Source organism: Dama dama, chromosome 17 (assembly GCF_033118175.1).
Source record: "Dama dama isolate Ldn47 chromosome 17, ASM3311817v1, whole genome shotgun sequence".
In the NCBI taxonomy this organism is placed as follows: Eukaryota; Metazoa; Chordata; class Mammalia; order Artiodactyla; family Cervidae; genus Dama; species Dama dama.
This window is the reverse complement of record NC_083697.1, coordinates 50,119,341-50,131,420: the sequence shown is the minus strand read 5'-3', so window position 1 is coordinate 50,131,420 and position 12,080 is coordinate 50,119,341. Positions and strand designations below refer to the sequence as shown.

Genomic DNA, 12,080 nt, shown 5'->3' with positions numbered 1-12,080 from the left:
CCCTCAAGACCCCCTCCCTTTCTCTCTGCTCATTCCTCCAATGCTGTTGTTCCCATGTGATCCTATTAGTTTCTTGGGTCCAGAGGGATATTCTTCCACCTAATTTTAGTGAAGATGGTGTCACTGTGACTTTTCTTTTGCTATTCCAGTTGCTCTATGAGGATCTGACATTAAGTAACTACTCACTGTGGCTGCCATCTAGCCTTCTGTAATTGGTTTTTAATTTTAAAATGTTTTATATTTTTCTATTTATACTGTAACACCTAGGATAGGACAGACTATGGTAAGTTTTAACAAATAAATGCAAAATCTTAGTGACTAAATACAAGCCCTTATTTCTTGCACATGTCACAGTCCAGTGCAGTTGGCATGCTCTACTGGTAGGTTTCCAAGCCTACCATGCCCTGGGTACTTCCACTTTGCAAATTCTTTGTTTATAGCCAAACAAGAAGACAGGAGAGTGGTCAACAGTGACCACTGGTTGTGAGGCAGTGAGTTTTATTGCCAGATCTGGAGGTCACATAACATCCTTGGCCAGACTCAGTCATGTGACTCCAAACCAACCACAAGAAAGGACTGGAAACAAAGCCACACCAAGAATCTCTTCCTCAACTCTGTACAGCTGCCCAAGCAACTTTGGGAAAGAAAGGGGACTATGAAACAGTACCCATCTCTTTGTACATCTGTAAAATGATTTAAAATGTAATCCAATCAAAGAACTGGTGACCACTGTTTTTAATAAGGTTTTAATTCCATTAGTACAAAACTTAAAAAAAATTTATGAATCAAGTCATTTCCAAGACTACAAAAAAACATATCTCCATGTTTGCTGACAAATTTGGAGAATAAGGCAGCTTATATTTAAATAAAAATTAAAATGCCTCTAATTATAAAGATTCCAGTTAAATGTCTTTTGGAATGATAATGCATTAAGCTGTACTAACATATAAAGTAAGAAAATGGTGGTTTGGCATCATTCATAAACATAAACATATTAACATTCTAAATATTCAATATACATACTTCAGGAGAAATCTAGAAATCAATCATTTTTATTACCTTTAGTCTACATGTTTAACAATACAAATACACTCACTGAAAAAATTAACAATATTTAAATAAAAACAAAGTTCATGAAAATTTACAAAGTACAACCAATGTATTCTGACTTGTAATCATATCTTAAATATTTCAGCTTTATCTTTCTGACCTGGTCAGATCATTTAAAAATATTTTCAACCACTTAATTTTAGGATATAAAACAGTAGCAACTTACTAAGTTTATGTTATAAAAATTAATATAGCAATTATCAAAATACTGAAAAAAACTGTCTTATGAGAGCAGTATCCAGATCATAAAAACTTATGTCATTAAGAAAACATCTTCAAAAGGCACATTTTAATTACTGGTGTTTATCTAAAGATATTAGCTTGAGTTTTGAATTTCCAGTCAGTTTTTCATTATCTCAGTATGAAGATCATGGAGGGTTGGAGAAAGTAAGAAAACACAGGTTTCCAGTGGACTTCACTGGGGCAGCAGCGTCCTTACTCGTCACATCCACAAAGACCAAGAGAAAGATGTAGAGGAAGGGAGGATTTCTGGTCTAATTCAACCTTCAGGAAATACTTTTTACATAAAAATAACTTAGTTTAAAAGATCACAGGACAGAAAGCTTGAAAAACACAAGGCCAAGACCACAAACTGCCCAGTTTAATCTGAGTGGTGATGTTACTTGTTTGGAGCCTAAGAAGAGAAAAGAGGCTTCTGCTTGCTTCTCTGGGATCAAATTGAGCTCATCTCAATTTAAATTACTCAATGAGTTAAAAGTACTACAAATTCCCAGCATGTCAGACATACTGGTGTTTAAAATAAAATAATGATTTTATGGTTATCTCTGTCATGTTCCCCTTTAACTGGGGCTGATATCCTAAAGTTGACTGTAATTATAACAACATCAGTAATTTCAAGTACTCTACAAAACTACTATTATTTTTAAGAGGTTATGTCCTAGGACCTCAAAATGCCATCCAATATACAGTTTGAGTTATGTTTTACTTTTCAGTGAAGTTTAATACTAATTGAAGTACTAAATTGAACCAGATCAGTACTCGGAAGTACTAACTGATTAAGTACTGATCCCATGCAAGAAACAGAAGGGATTTTTTAATGCTATTTTGGAATTTCAGAATACTGGGGATCTACATTTCATATTATTTCCCTCAAGTCTCAATTGAGTGTTTCCATTTTTTTTTAAAGGTGGGAGACATTAGATTTTTTTTCCTCACTGTAAACAAAATAATTGACAAAAATATTCTGAAGTATGAAAAAGAAAATGGTTATCAGTTACTTAAACAAAATATAATATTCTGGTCCCAAATAATGGTCATGTTAGGAGTATTTATTCAAGTTCTAAAATAGCAGCTTTTTAAATTAAGGCAACATTGCTTTATTCTTACCTATTTTTTATTAACTACTCTATTATAGCTCATAAGAGCACTTTTATCCTCAAAAGCCTTTTATAATGTAAGAAGAATTAACATGACCATTCTTGTCAATGTTTAGAAAGTATATAAAAAGTTACTGTATTCAAAGTCAACAAACACCTTATTTTTCTGTTTGGAATTCAAGAGTAATGACAGTCATTTCAGAATGTGTAAATTATGAAATTACCTTAAACTAACATCAACAACATAAAATAAAATTTTTCTACAAAAATACGATATAAGAGATATTATCACTTCTTCCCTGAAATAGAAATTTAATATTTGGACAAAAAAACTGTAAACTCTGATTACATTCAAAAGACAACCTTTTAGAAACTTATTATTATTTGAGGCTCTGGCAGCTGGCGCTCTTACCAGCAGATTTGCGTGACAGTATGTTTTAACCACACAAGGCCACACAGCTGCTACCAGGAGGAAAAAAACGGCTTCCTGCAGTGGACAGTCTGCGTGAACGAATTGCTGAGGTGGACGATCCGGCCCTGCCCTCCGCCCTGACTGCGCTCCACCACCACACAGGGCATCTGCACCAGCTGGACAGGAGTCTTCCTGTCTCTCAGTGCCTGAGTGAGGTTTAAGATCTGTGGAGGAAGAGAGGTTTTCATCAGCTCAACAAAGGCAAAGGCCTCAGCTCACTGATACTATTTTAACTATCTATTCATAACTACAGCTTTTATTTTATCCATTTGTGCCCAACAGAGACGGTGATGCGGAGTACCCGCTATCAGTATAAATGTGTGGAGGTATGTATGCTTGTACATACACATCCACATACACAACAAACGCACAAGATTAGAATTAAATAATTTTTGCCAACTGACAACTCTGAAATATTCTAGAATGCATCTACATCCAGAATTGAATCAGAGATGGAATAAAGTGAATGGTTCCAATACATACTCCATTGACACTGGTCCTAAACAGATACTGGTCTAAATAGTCTCGTTTTTACTAAACACTTGCCTTTCCCACTCACTCAACAAAAAATTTATTGTGTGTTCACTGGAATTATTAATAGGACCTAGTATGAAGGCATTTCTTTTAAAATGTGACTAATAATGTTTATTAAAGTTAAAACTTTTGAATTTTACATTAAATAGCAGTAGGGTCATGATCAATCTCAAGAAGAGCATTCATTTCCTATTCTACCTGTGCCTATTTGGAACACTGTACCTCAGAAATACTAATTTACTTGAAATATATTTTTACACATTATCTGAAAAAAATGGCAGAAATGATGAATAACTACTCCAATCCCTTCCATGTGGAATCTAAAGCCCTCCAAAATCTGACTCTCTAGCCTGCTTCTCCAACCTTTTCACTTACTATTTAAAACTTATGACTCCAGCAAAGCCCTGTGTAAGCACAACAGAACACCGAGAGGTATGCAAGCTAATAATCTGTCCTCTTTCCTAGCCCCGGGCAGAATCAGAGCCAAGGTTCCAAGACAGTGGTTTTACTCACTGCTTTCTTTCAACCACTAGGACAGTTTCTGGCACTGGTTCTGTCAATAAGCAATTAATGGATAAATACAGCAGTTATTTAATTATATCCATTTGTTAATGTTGCATAATAAATAGTGCAAAAACTAGACTTGTCTTCTTGGTCACAGGTCTGCAGCAGCTACCTTAAATGAAATGTATCTTTTAGAAAGAAAAAATTAATTACTAAGTCACTGAATGACCATGTTTGCACTATAGTTTACTTTTATTTCAAGTCTTTCTTTTGGAATCTAAATACTAGTAGTAGAGTAGAAAAAGCAGAGTCACCTGTAGGTCAGTCTAGCCTTCAGGTCCACACCAGCAGATGTAATCAATACCCTGTGTTTCTAATTAAAGGAGGTGAAAAGGAGTGAGAGGATTGAGTTACAACTAGTACTTGGATGTCCCAAGTAGTGCTCATCCTTGGTGACATGACTATTTATTGACTGCTCTAGCAAAGGTCATACAAGTTCTCTGAGGAAAATCATCCACAGGGGACAGAACTTGGTATTGAAACATTCAGGCAAGTGGATTTGAGAAGGAGAAAGATACTAACACTCAGGAAAACAGTTATTAAAGTGAGGACAAGAATTAGCAGTAGCAGGAAACTAACTAACCAAATAATACACAACAAAGTAAAAAAAAAAAAATCTAATATGGAAACAATACGGGAAAAAAAAAGAGTAATGAAATCAACTTTATTTCTAATCATCTGAGCTATTTTGGTTCAGAATAAAGGACAGTACTGAGAGTTGTCTCTGCATCACAATGAAGGAAAAAAGTTGACTACTGTTTCAGAGAGAGCTCTTTTCAATAATGAACAAGATCTTAAAAAAGTGACCTACCTGACCCCTCATTACAGACATCTGCTTTTCAAAAGTGGCTTTGTCAAATTTTCTGTCCATCTATCACAAACAGAAAAGGAAACATTATTATAAAAACCAAGCTCTTTGAAAAAAACACTTGAAAACAAACAAGCTCTTCAACCTAGCACATGAGATCATTACAAAGCATTCCTAATAAAAAAAAGTTACATGAAAAGATTAATTTTACTTGATGCATTTTTGTGTACCTCTAGAATGACAATAAATAACTCTACTTATACTCCAACTTGTTCCAGAAAGGATTTAAAATGACTTTCCAGCCAACAGCTTTAGGCTCTTTTTAAGAGAATTAAATAATAACAGATCACCAAACATTTCTTATAATTCACAGAGTAATTTTGTAAAAGTTCAACTTTTGAAGAAAACAATTTCCCAAATTATAATGTAGTCTCATTTCAAAGAATACCCAAAGTGTAACTTCACAAATTTATGCTCCTATAAAGAAAAATGCTAACTCCTTTCTGTTACATCAGGTTCTGCAAGCAGTGATAACAGAAGCAGTAAACTGCAAATTAGCTCTATTAGGAAAAACTCTTTTAAGATTTATTTCATTTTCTGAAATAGTTAAAACTAAAAATCTATTTACCTTAAAAAGTTCATAAAGATCTTCACATAAATCTTGCACAAAGTTCATGTCTGAAATATATGGCAGAACCAAGTTTTTTATTTCTTCAGAAAAAGGAACTTTTGCTTGAGGAAGCCAAGCCCAGTGAAATGGATCTTAAAAAAAAAGTATTCTTATCAGTGAGGGGAAATGGTTTATTTAGACTCACATTTATTCAGTATTTTTCTCTATAATTCCTGGGTTAACAAAAAGACAGGAAAAGTTATCGGAACAATTACTCTTTGCCATCTAAGTTATTCAAATTTTTAAGCTTAGATGGTTAATTCAGATGGCTTCCTTGGTGGCTCAGAAGGTAAAGAATCTGTCTGCAATGCGGGAAACCCAGATTTGATCCCTGGGTCAAGAAGATCCCCTGGAGAAGGCAATGGCAACCTACTCCGGTATTCTTGCCTGGAGAATTCCATGGACAGAGGAGTCTGGCAGGCTCCAGTCCATGCAGTTGCAAAGAGCTGGACAGGACTGAGCAACTAACACTTTCACTTTCAGATGGTAAAGCACAGTATTTACCCGAGCTGGTTAGGTTTCTGAGTTTTAAACAGGAAAATAGTAGTTTTGATCATGAGTGTATCTCCAACAGCCGTATATCATATCTGAATGTCTGGCTGCTGTGTTTGGAAATTGAGGGGTACCTATAACTTGTTCACAGCCCCAGATATCATGACTGAGGTAGGTCTCCCTGCAGTTTCAGCCACAAATGGTCAGGAATTGATGACTCATTGGTGTGTGTGTATATGTCTGTGCTTAAAATTTTAAATCACTAGTAGGTCAATAGGCAAAATGTTCTAAAATTTTAAATCATTAGTAGGTCAATAGGTGGGCTTCCCTGATAGCTCAGTTGGTAAAGAATCCGCCTGCAATGCAGGAGACCCCAATTCGATTCCTGGGTTGGGAAGATCTGCTGGAGAAGGGGTAGGCTACCCACTTCAGTATTCCTGGGCTTTCCTTGTGGCTCAGCTGGTAAAGAATCCGCCTGCAGTGCGGGAGACCTGGGTTCGATCCCTGGGTTGGGACAATCCCCTGAAAGAGGGAAAGGCTATACCCACTCTAGTATTCTGGCCTGGAGAATTCCATGGACTGTATAGTCCATGGGGTGGCAAAGAGTCGGACACAACTGAGCAACTTTCACTTTCAGGTCATTAGGTAAGCCACTTTGAGAGAGAAAAGATTCATGATTTTGGGCTAACTCTAGTTCTCGCCCAAGAAGACCATTAAATATACACAGTGCCAGGACTAGAAAGATTCGGAAAGTAGTGAGATAATCTAGACATAGGGTGCATATTCAGATTCTTGCAAGAAAATGTAAGGTATATGACAGTATGATCCCCTACAGAACTACAGTTCATTCAAGGAGAATCTCTAGCTCCTACCACTCAGAAAGCCCCGAGGAAAAAAACTTTGCCTTTAGAGTCATTTCTTCTGAATTCTCCTTTATCTATCTGTTTGAATACTATGGAAAAGTACAGTCCATTCCAAAGAAAGCCATCCCCTGATCAATTACATAAAAGAAAAGCTCTGATTCTCTGCCTGTCTCTAATTCCAATCCCTGCCCCTCAACTTCTTCTATCACCGTTCACACTCTCCCCTAAGGCCACCAGTCATCTCATAAGGCTCTTTCCAGAAGTCCGTGTGCAGTCCTCATGCTACTTCACGTGTTTTTGCAGCAAGCAGCACTGTTCTCTATCGTCTCCCTCTGTGAAATGTGGTTTCTGGTGCTACCACTGTCTCAAACTTTACCTTCTGTCTTTTAAGCCATTTCTCTTTTGTTGGCTTTTTCTCCCGGTTTCAACACCACCATTGCCAGACTCTACACTTAGTCTTTTCTCTCCTTCATTTACCAAACATTCATGAAATGTCTATTGAGTACCTACGTATCTCACATTGCTCAAGTGATGGCATTTGTTCACCATGATGTCTCCAGGTACAACACCACCATGGCTTCTGCTTACCAAGGTGACAGTTTAAAAATGACATCCTCAATACCAATTACTCTTCCAACCTAGGGACTGAATCCAGATCTCCCGCATTGCAGGCAGAGTCTTTACTGACTGAGCTACCAGGGAAGCGCCACCAAACATTCATGAAGCATTTACTGAGTACCTATGTATCTCACATTGCCTGAGTGATGGCATTTGTTCACCACGATTTTCCCAGGTGATAGCAACTCCGCCATGGCTTCCACTTACTAGACCCTTATTTTTTGGTGTCTGGTAAAATTTTTCAGGTGTATTGTAGGCATCTTAAACTTGACACTTTTAAAAGGCAATCTGTATATAGATTCCAAACCATTAGAGGTAAAAAAGAAAAATAGAACAAAGACATCTCAAGTCAGTTCAACCAAAGATAGGAAAGGAAAAAAAGAAAAAATTGAAATTCATGGTAAATAGGAAAAAAAAAGATGGTAGGGAAAGTTCAAACACATCAGGAGTTTATTGAGACAAACTACAGAGTTAAGTGTAGCTATTAAAAGGATCTCAGATTGGGCAAAAAAATCTCCAGCTAGGAGCTATTTATATGTCATATACTTAAAACAAAATGATGGAAGTTGAAAATAAAAGCATAGAATAATACAGGTAAATACTACTAAAAAGAAACGAGCTATAGCGATGTTACAACAGAAAAAATAAGAAATGCAAAAAACACTGTGAGGGATAAAGAGGGATATATTTTACACTAACAAAAAGAACAAGTCACCCCAGCAAGATAAAACACTGGGACTTTGAGTGTGGAATACAAGGCAAAAAGTGCATAGAAATACAAGAAAAAATTGACAAAATCTCACTCACGGTGAACTTTGTCTCTCAAAAATTAGCAGATTAAGTGGTTAAAAAATAGTTCAAGAATATGATTTGACTAATAAAGTTTTCATTAGAAGACAGATTTGGTGCTCAACCACATTCTTCTCAAAAATAGTCCTTTAAATTGGCCATAGATCAAGTTAGCAAAGAATGACTAACAAATTTCAAATTTGGAAAGCTATCAAATTTATTTTACAAGGCTAACACAAGCCAAGAAATCAAAATCAGACATAGTCACCCAAAAAAAGGAATGATACATGGCAAGGCTCACAGAGTGTATTACACATCTTTGCATCCCAAGTGTCTAGAATTGAGCCCGAATGACTGTAACATACCCAGCTTTTCCTCTGCTATTTTGATATCATTCCCATCCTATTCTGAAAAAGGGGTCACTAGAGATTCTATAAAAATTTCTAAATACTCACATGCTCTCCACTCATCAGGATGTTTAAAAGGAAACGCTAGACCGTTATCAATTGCAGCTATTTTAATAAGTGTTTCTTTATCATCAGTCCATTTTGTATCCTAAAAGGGAGAAAATAGTTGATAAAACAATTTATATGTATATTTACAAAAGAAAAAAATGTATAATAATTATTGAGCTTTAAAGACATTTTATCAGAAGAGTTTATAAAAGTAAAGTTACCAGAAAGTACCAATTTACCATTTAAGGGAAGACAGGATCTTAAGAACCAGTAAAAACTTCATAATCACTACTTTTTAAATCTGCTATTACAAAGTTATACAGTAATAGTTTCATTCTTTTCATCTTTGGGGAAGAACGCTTGACATTATTAAGACTTCAAAATGTGTAGTTCTGTATAACAGGCTCCAGGTTCATCCAGCTCACTGCAACTGACTCAAATTCATTCCTTTTTATGCTAAGTAATATTCCATTGTATTATATATATATGTACCACATCTTCTTTATCCATTCACCTGCTGATGGACATCTAGGTTGCTTCCGTGTCCTGGCTATTGTTAAATAGTGCTGCAGTGAACCCTGGGGAACATGTGTCTTTTAGAATTGTGGTTTTTCCCAGGGTATATGCCCAGCAGTGGGATGGCTGGGTTATATGGTAGTTTTGTATAGAGTGAGGTAAGTCAGAAAGATAAAAACAAATATTATATATTAACGCATATATATGGAATCTAGAAAAATGGTACTGATGAATGATGAATCTATTTGCAGTGAAGGAATGGAGATGCAGATACAGAGAAAGGACTTCTGCATACAGCTGGGTAAGGAAACGGTGGGATGAACTGAGAAAGTAGCATTGGCATGTATACATTATCATGTGTAAAATAGAAAACTGGAGGGAAGTTGCTTTATAACACAGCAAGTCCAGCCTGGAGCTCTGTAATGACCTAGAGGGAGGGGTGAAATGCGGGGGAGGGGAGGGAGACTCAAGAGGCAGAGGATATACGTATAATTATGATTGATATGCGCTGTTGCATCGCAGAAACCAACACAACATTGTAAAGCAATGTTCCTCCAATTAAAAAATTTTTTAAAAATAAATGTTATGACCATGTATACCAAAAAATGTTAATTATGTGATGGGATGGAGGTGTCAGTCAACCATACTGTGATAGTCATTTCACAATATATACTTGTATCAAATCATCATATTGTACACCTTAAAACTGCATGCATGTCAATAATACCTCAATAAAGTTGGGGAGAAAAATAAGTAAAATCTGTAGTTCTGGATAATTTACTGTTAGATGTGTTGCTTAAATGGATGTACGTGTGTTAGTTTCTCAGTTGTGTCTGACTCTGTGACCCCCATGGACTGTAACCTGCCAGGTTCCTTTGTCCGTGGGGTTCTCCAGGCAAGAATACAGGAATGGGTTGCCATTTCCTTCTCTAGGGGATCTTCCCGACCCGGGGATCTTCCCGACCCAGGGATCAAACGTGGGTCTCCCACATTGGCAGGCCAATTCTTTACTGACTGAGCCACCAGGGCTTAAATGTATGGTATTTGCAAAATACTGATATTTTTAAGATAATGACAAAGTTACCTTACTAAAATAAAGTCTTTCCTAGGGTCTCATAGAAATAATTAGTTCAAGTACAAAATGTTTCTAAATAAAACTCCCCAACAACCATGGCTAAATGTAATAAGGTCCAGTAGAAGGAACCTCAAGATACTCTTGATTATAGAAGGTAGACCATTTCTAACTTCTCCATTCTCCTGTAACGGAAATGCAAAAGCCTCAGAAGCAAGAGAGTTTTCATGTGGAAGAGTACTTCTTATTATCTAAAAATAGACATTGTCATTATTAAGTGGTCTAGATTTTAAAAAGGTGAAAAAGATAATTTTTAATTAAAAGTATTACAGTGAAGGTACAGATGATACATGCCAGAGTGGTTTCTGTTAGTTTATATCAAATTTCTTATCTCAATGAGAATGCACAAAATACTTAAGAGCAAAAGAATAAGGTTTTCAGTAAAATCCAGTTGTTTTAGATATACCAATAAAATATATTTAGAAACTATTATAAGCAGGTATATTTTTATATATGTATTTTTAAGTTTTATATACGTATTTTAAAACCCTGCTATAACTGTCATTTATTTTTATTTCAAACACTTTTTTCTATTTACAACTTCAGTGAGTTATAATTTACACACAATAAACTTTACACATTAAAGTGTACAAGTTGATAAGCACTGAAAGATATGAAACCACCCAGATGTTTCCCTGTGTCCTTTAGCAGTCTCTTCCCTCCCTTTATCCCACCCCAGGCAAGCATCATCTGTTTTCTGTCCCTAGGGATTAGTTTGCACTTTCTAGATTTTTATACAAAAGGAGTCAGACAGTATCTTCCCTTTTGTTTAGCTTCTTTCACTCAGCAGGGTTTTGAGATTCATCCATATTACTGCACGTATCAAGTGTGTTCTTTATTTATTGCTGAGTACTTTGAATATGTAATTTCAAAATTCTTTGATGAACTATGAAAACTACAAACTTTTTAAAGTGATATAACAGCTTTAAATGATGAGAATCAGTTCAGTTCAGCTCAGTCATTCAGTTGTGTCTGACTCTCTGCAACCCCATGGACTGCAGCACGCCAGGCCTCCCTGTCCATCACCAATTCCCTGAGTTTTCTCAAACTCATGTCCATTGAGTCGGTGATGCCATCCAACCATCTCATCCTCTGTCATCTCCTTCTCCTCCCAGCTTCAATCTTTCCCAGCATCATGGTCTTTTCTAATGAGTCAGTTCTTTGCATCAAGTGGCCAAAGGATTGGAGTTTCACCTTTAACATCAGTCCTTCCAATGAACACTCAGGACTGATTTCCTTTAGGATGTACTGGTTGGATCTCCTTGCAGTCCAAGGGACTTTCATGAGTCTTCTCCAACATGACAGTTGAAAAGCATCAATTTTTCAGTGCTCAGCTTTCTTTATACTCCAACTCTCACATCCATACATGACTATTGGAAAAACCATAGCTTTGACTAGATGGACCTTTGTTGGCAAATTAATGTCTCTGCTTTTTAATATGCTGTTTAGGTGGTCATAACTTTTCTTCCAAGGAGCAAGTGTCTTTTAATTTCATGGCTGCAGTCACCATCTGCAGTGATTTTGGAGCCCCTAAAAATAAGGTCAGCCACTGTTTCCACTGTTTCCCCAACTATTTGCCATGAAGTGATGGGACTGGATGCCATGATCTTAGTTTTCTGAGTGTTGTGCTTTAAGCCAACTTTTTCACTCTCCTCTTTCACTTTCATCAAGAGGTTCTTTAGTTCTACTTCGCTTTCTGCCATAACGGTGGTGTCATCTG

At 36.3% G+C, this 12,080-nt stretch overlaps 1 protein-coding gene across 4 annotated transcripts in view; it reads right to left on the bottom strand.

Annotated features, from left to right (window-relative positions):
• Positions 1 to 730: 730 nt before the first annotated feature.
• PI4K2B (phosphatidylinositol 4-kinase type 2 beta) overlaps positions 731 to 12,080 on the bottom strand; it is a 29,520-nt gene continuing 18,170 nt past the window's right edge. For 3 of the 4 annotated variants that reach the window (XM_061164486.1, XM_061164484.1, XM_061164487.1), the window contains 4 exons: positions 8,713 to 8,812; positions 5,454 to 5,587; positions 4,829 to 4,888; positions 731 to 3,083 (listed from right to left, as the gene is read on the bottom strand). In XM_061164486.1, coding sequence (XP_061020469.1) covers positions 2,910 to 3,083; positions 4,829 to 4,888; positions 5,454 to 5,587; positions 8,713 to 8,812 — 468 coding nt within the window. In that variant the 3' untranslated portion in view covers positions 731 to 2,909. The remainder of the gene's footprint in view (positions 3,084 to 4,828; positions 4,889 to 5,453; positions 5,588 to 8,712; positions 8,813 to 12,080) is intronic. The other variant, XM_061164485.1, reaches the window with a different exon arrangement.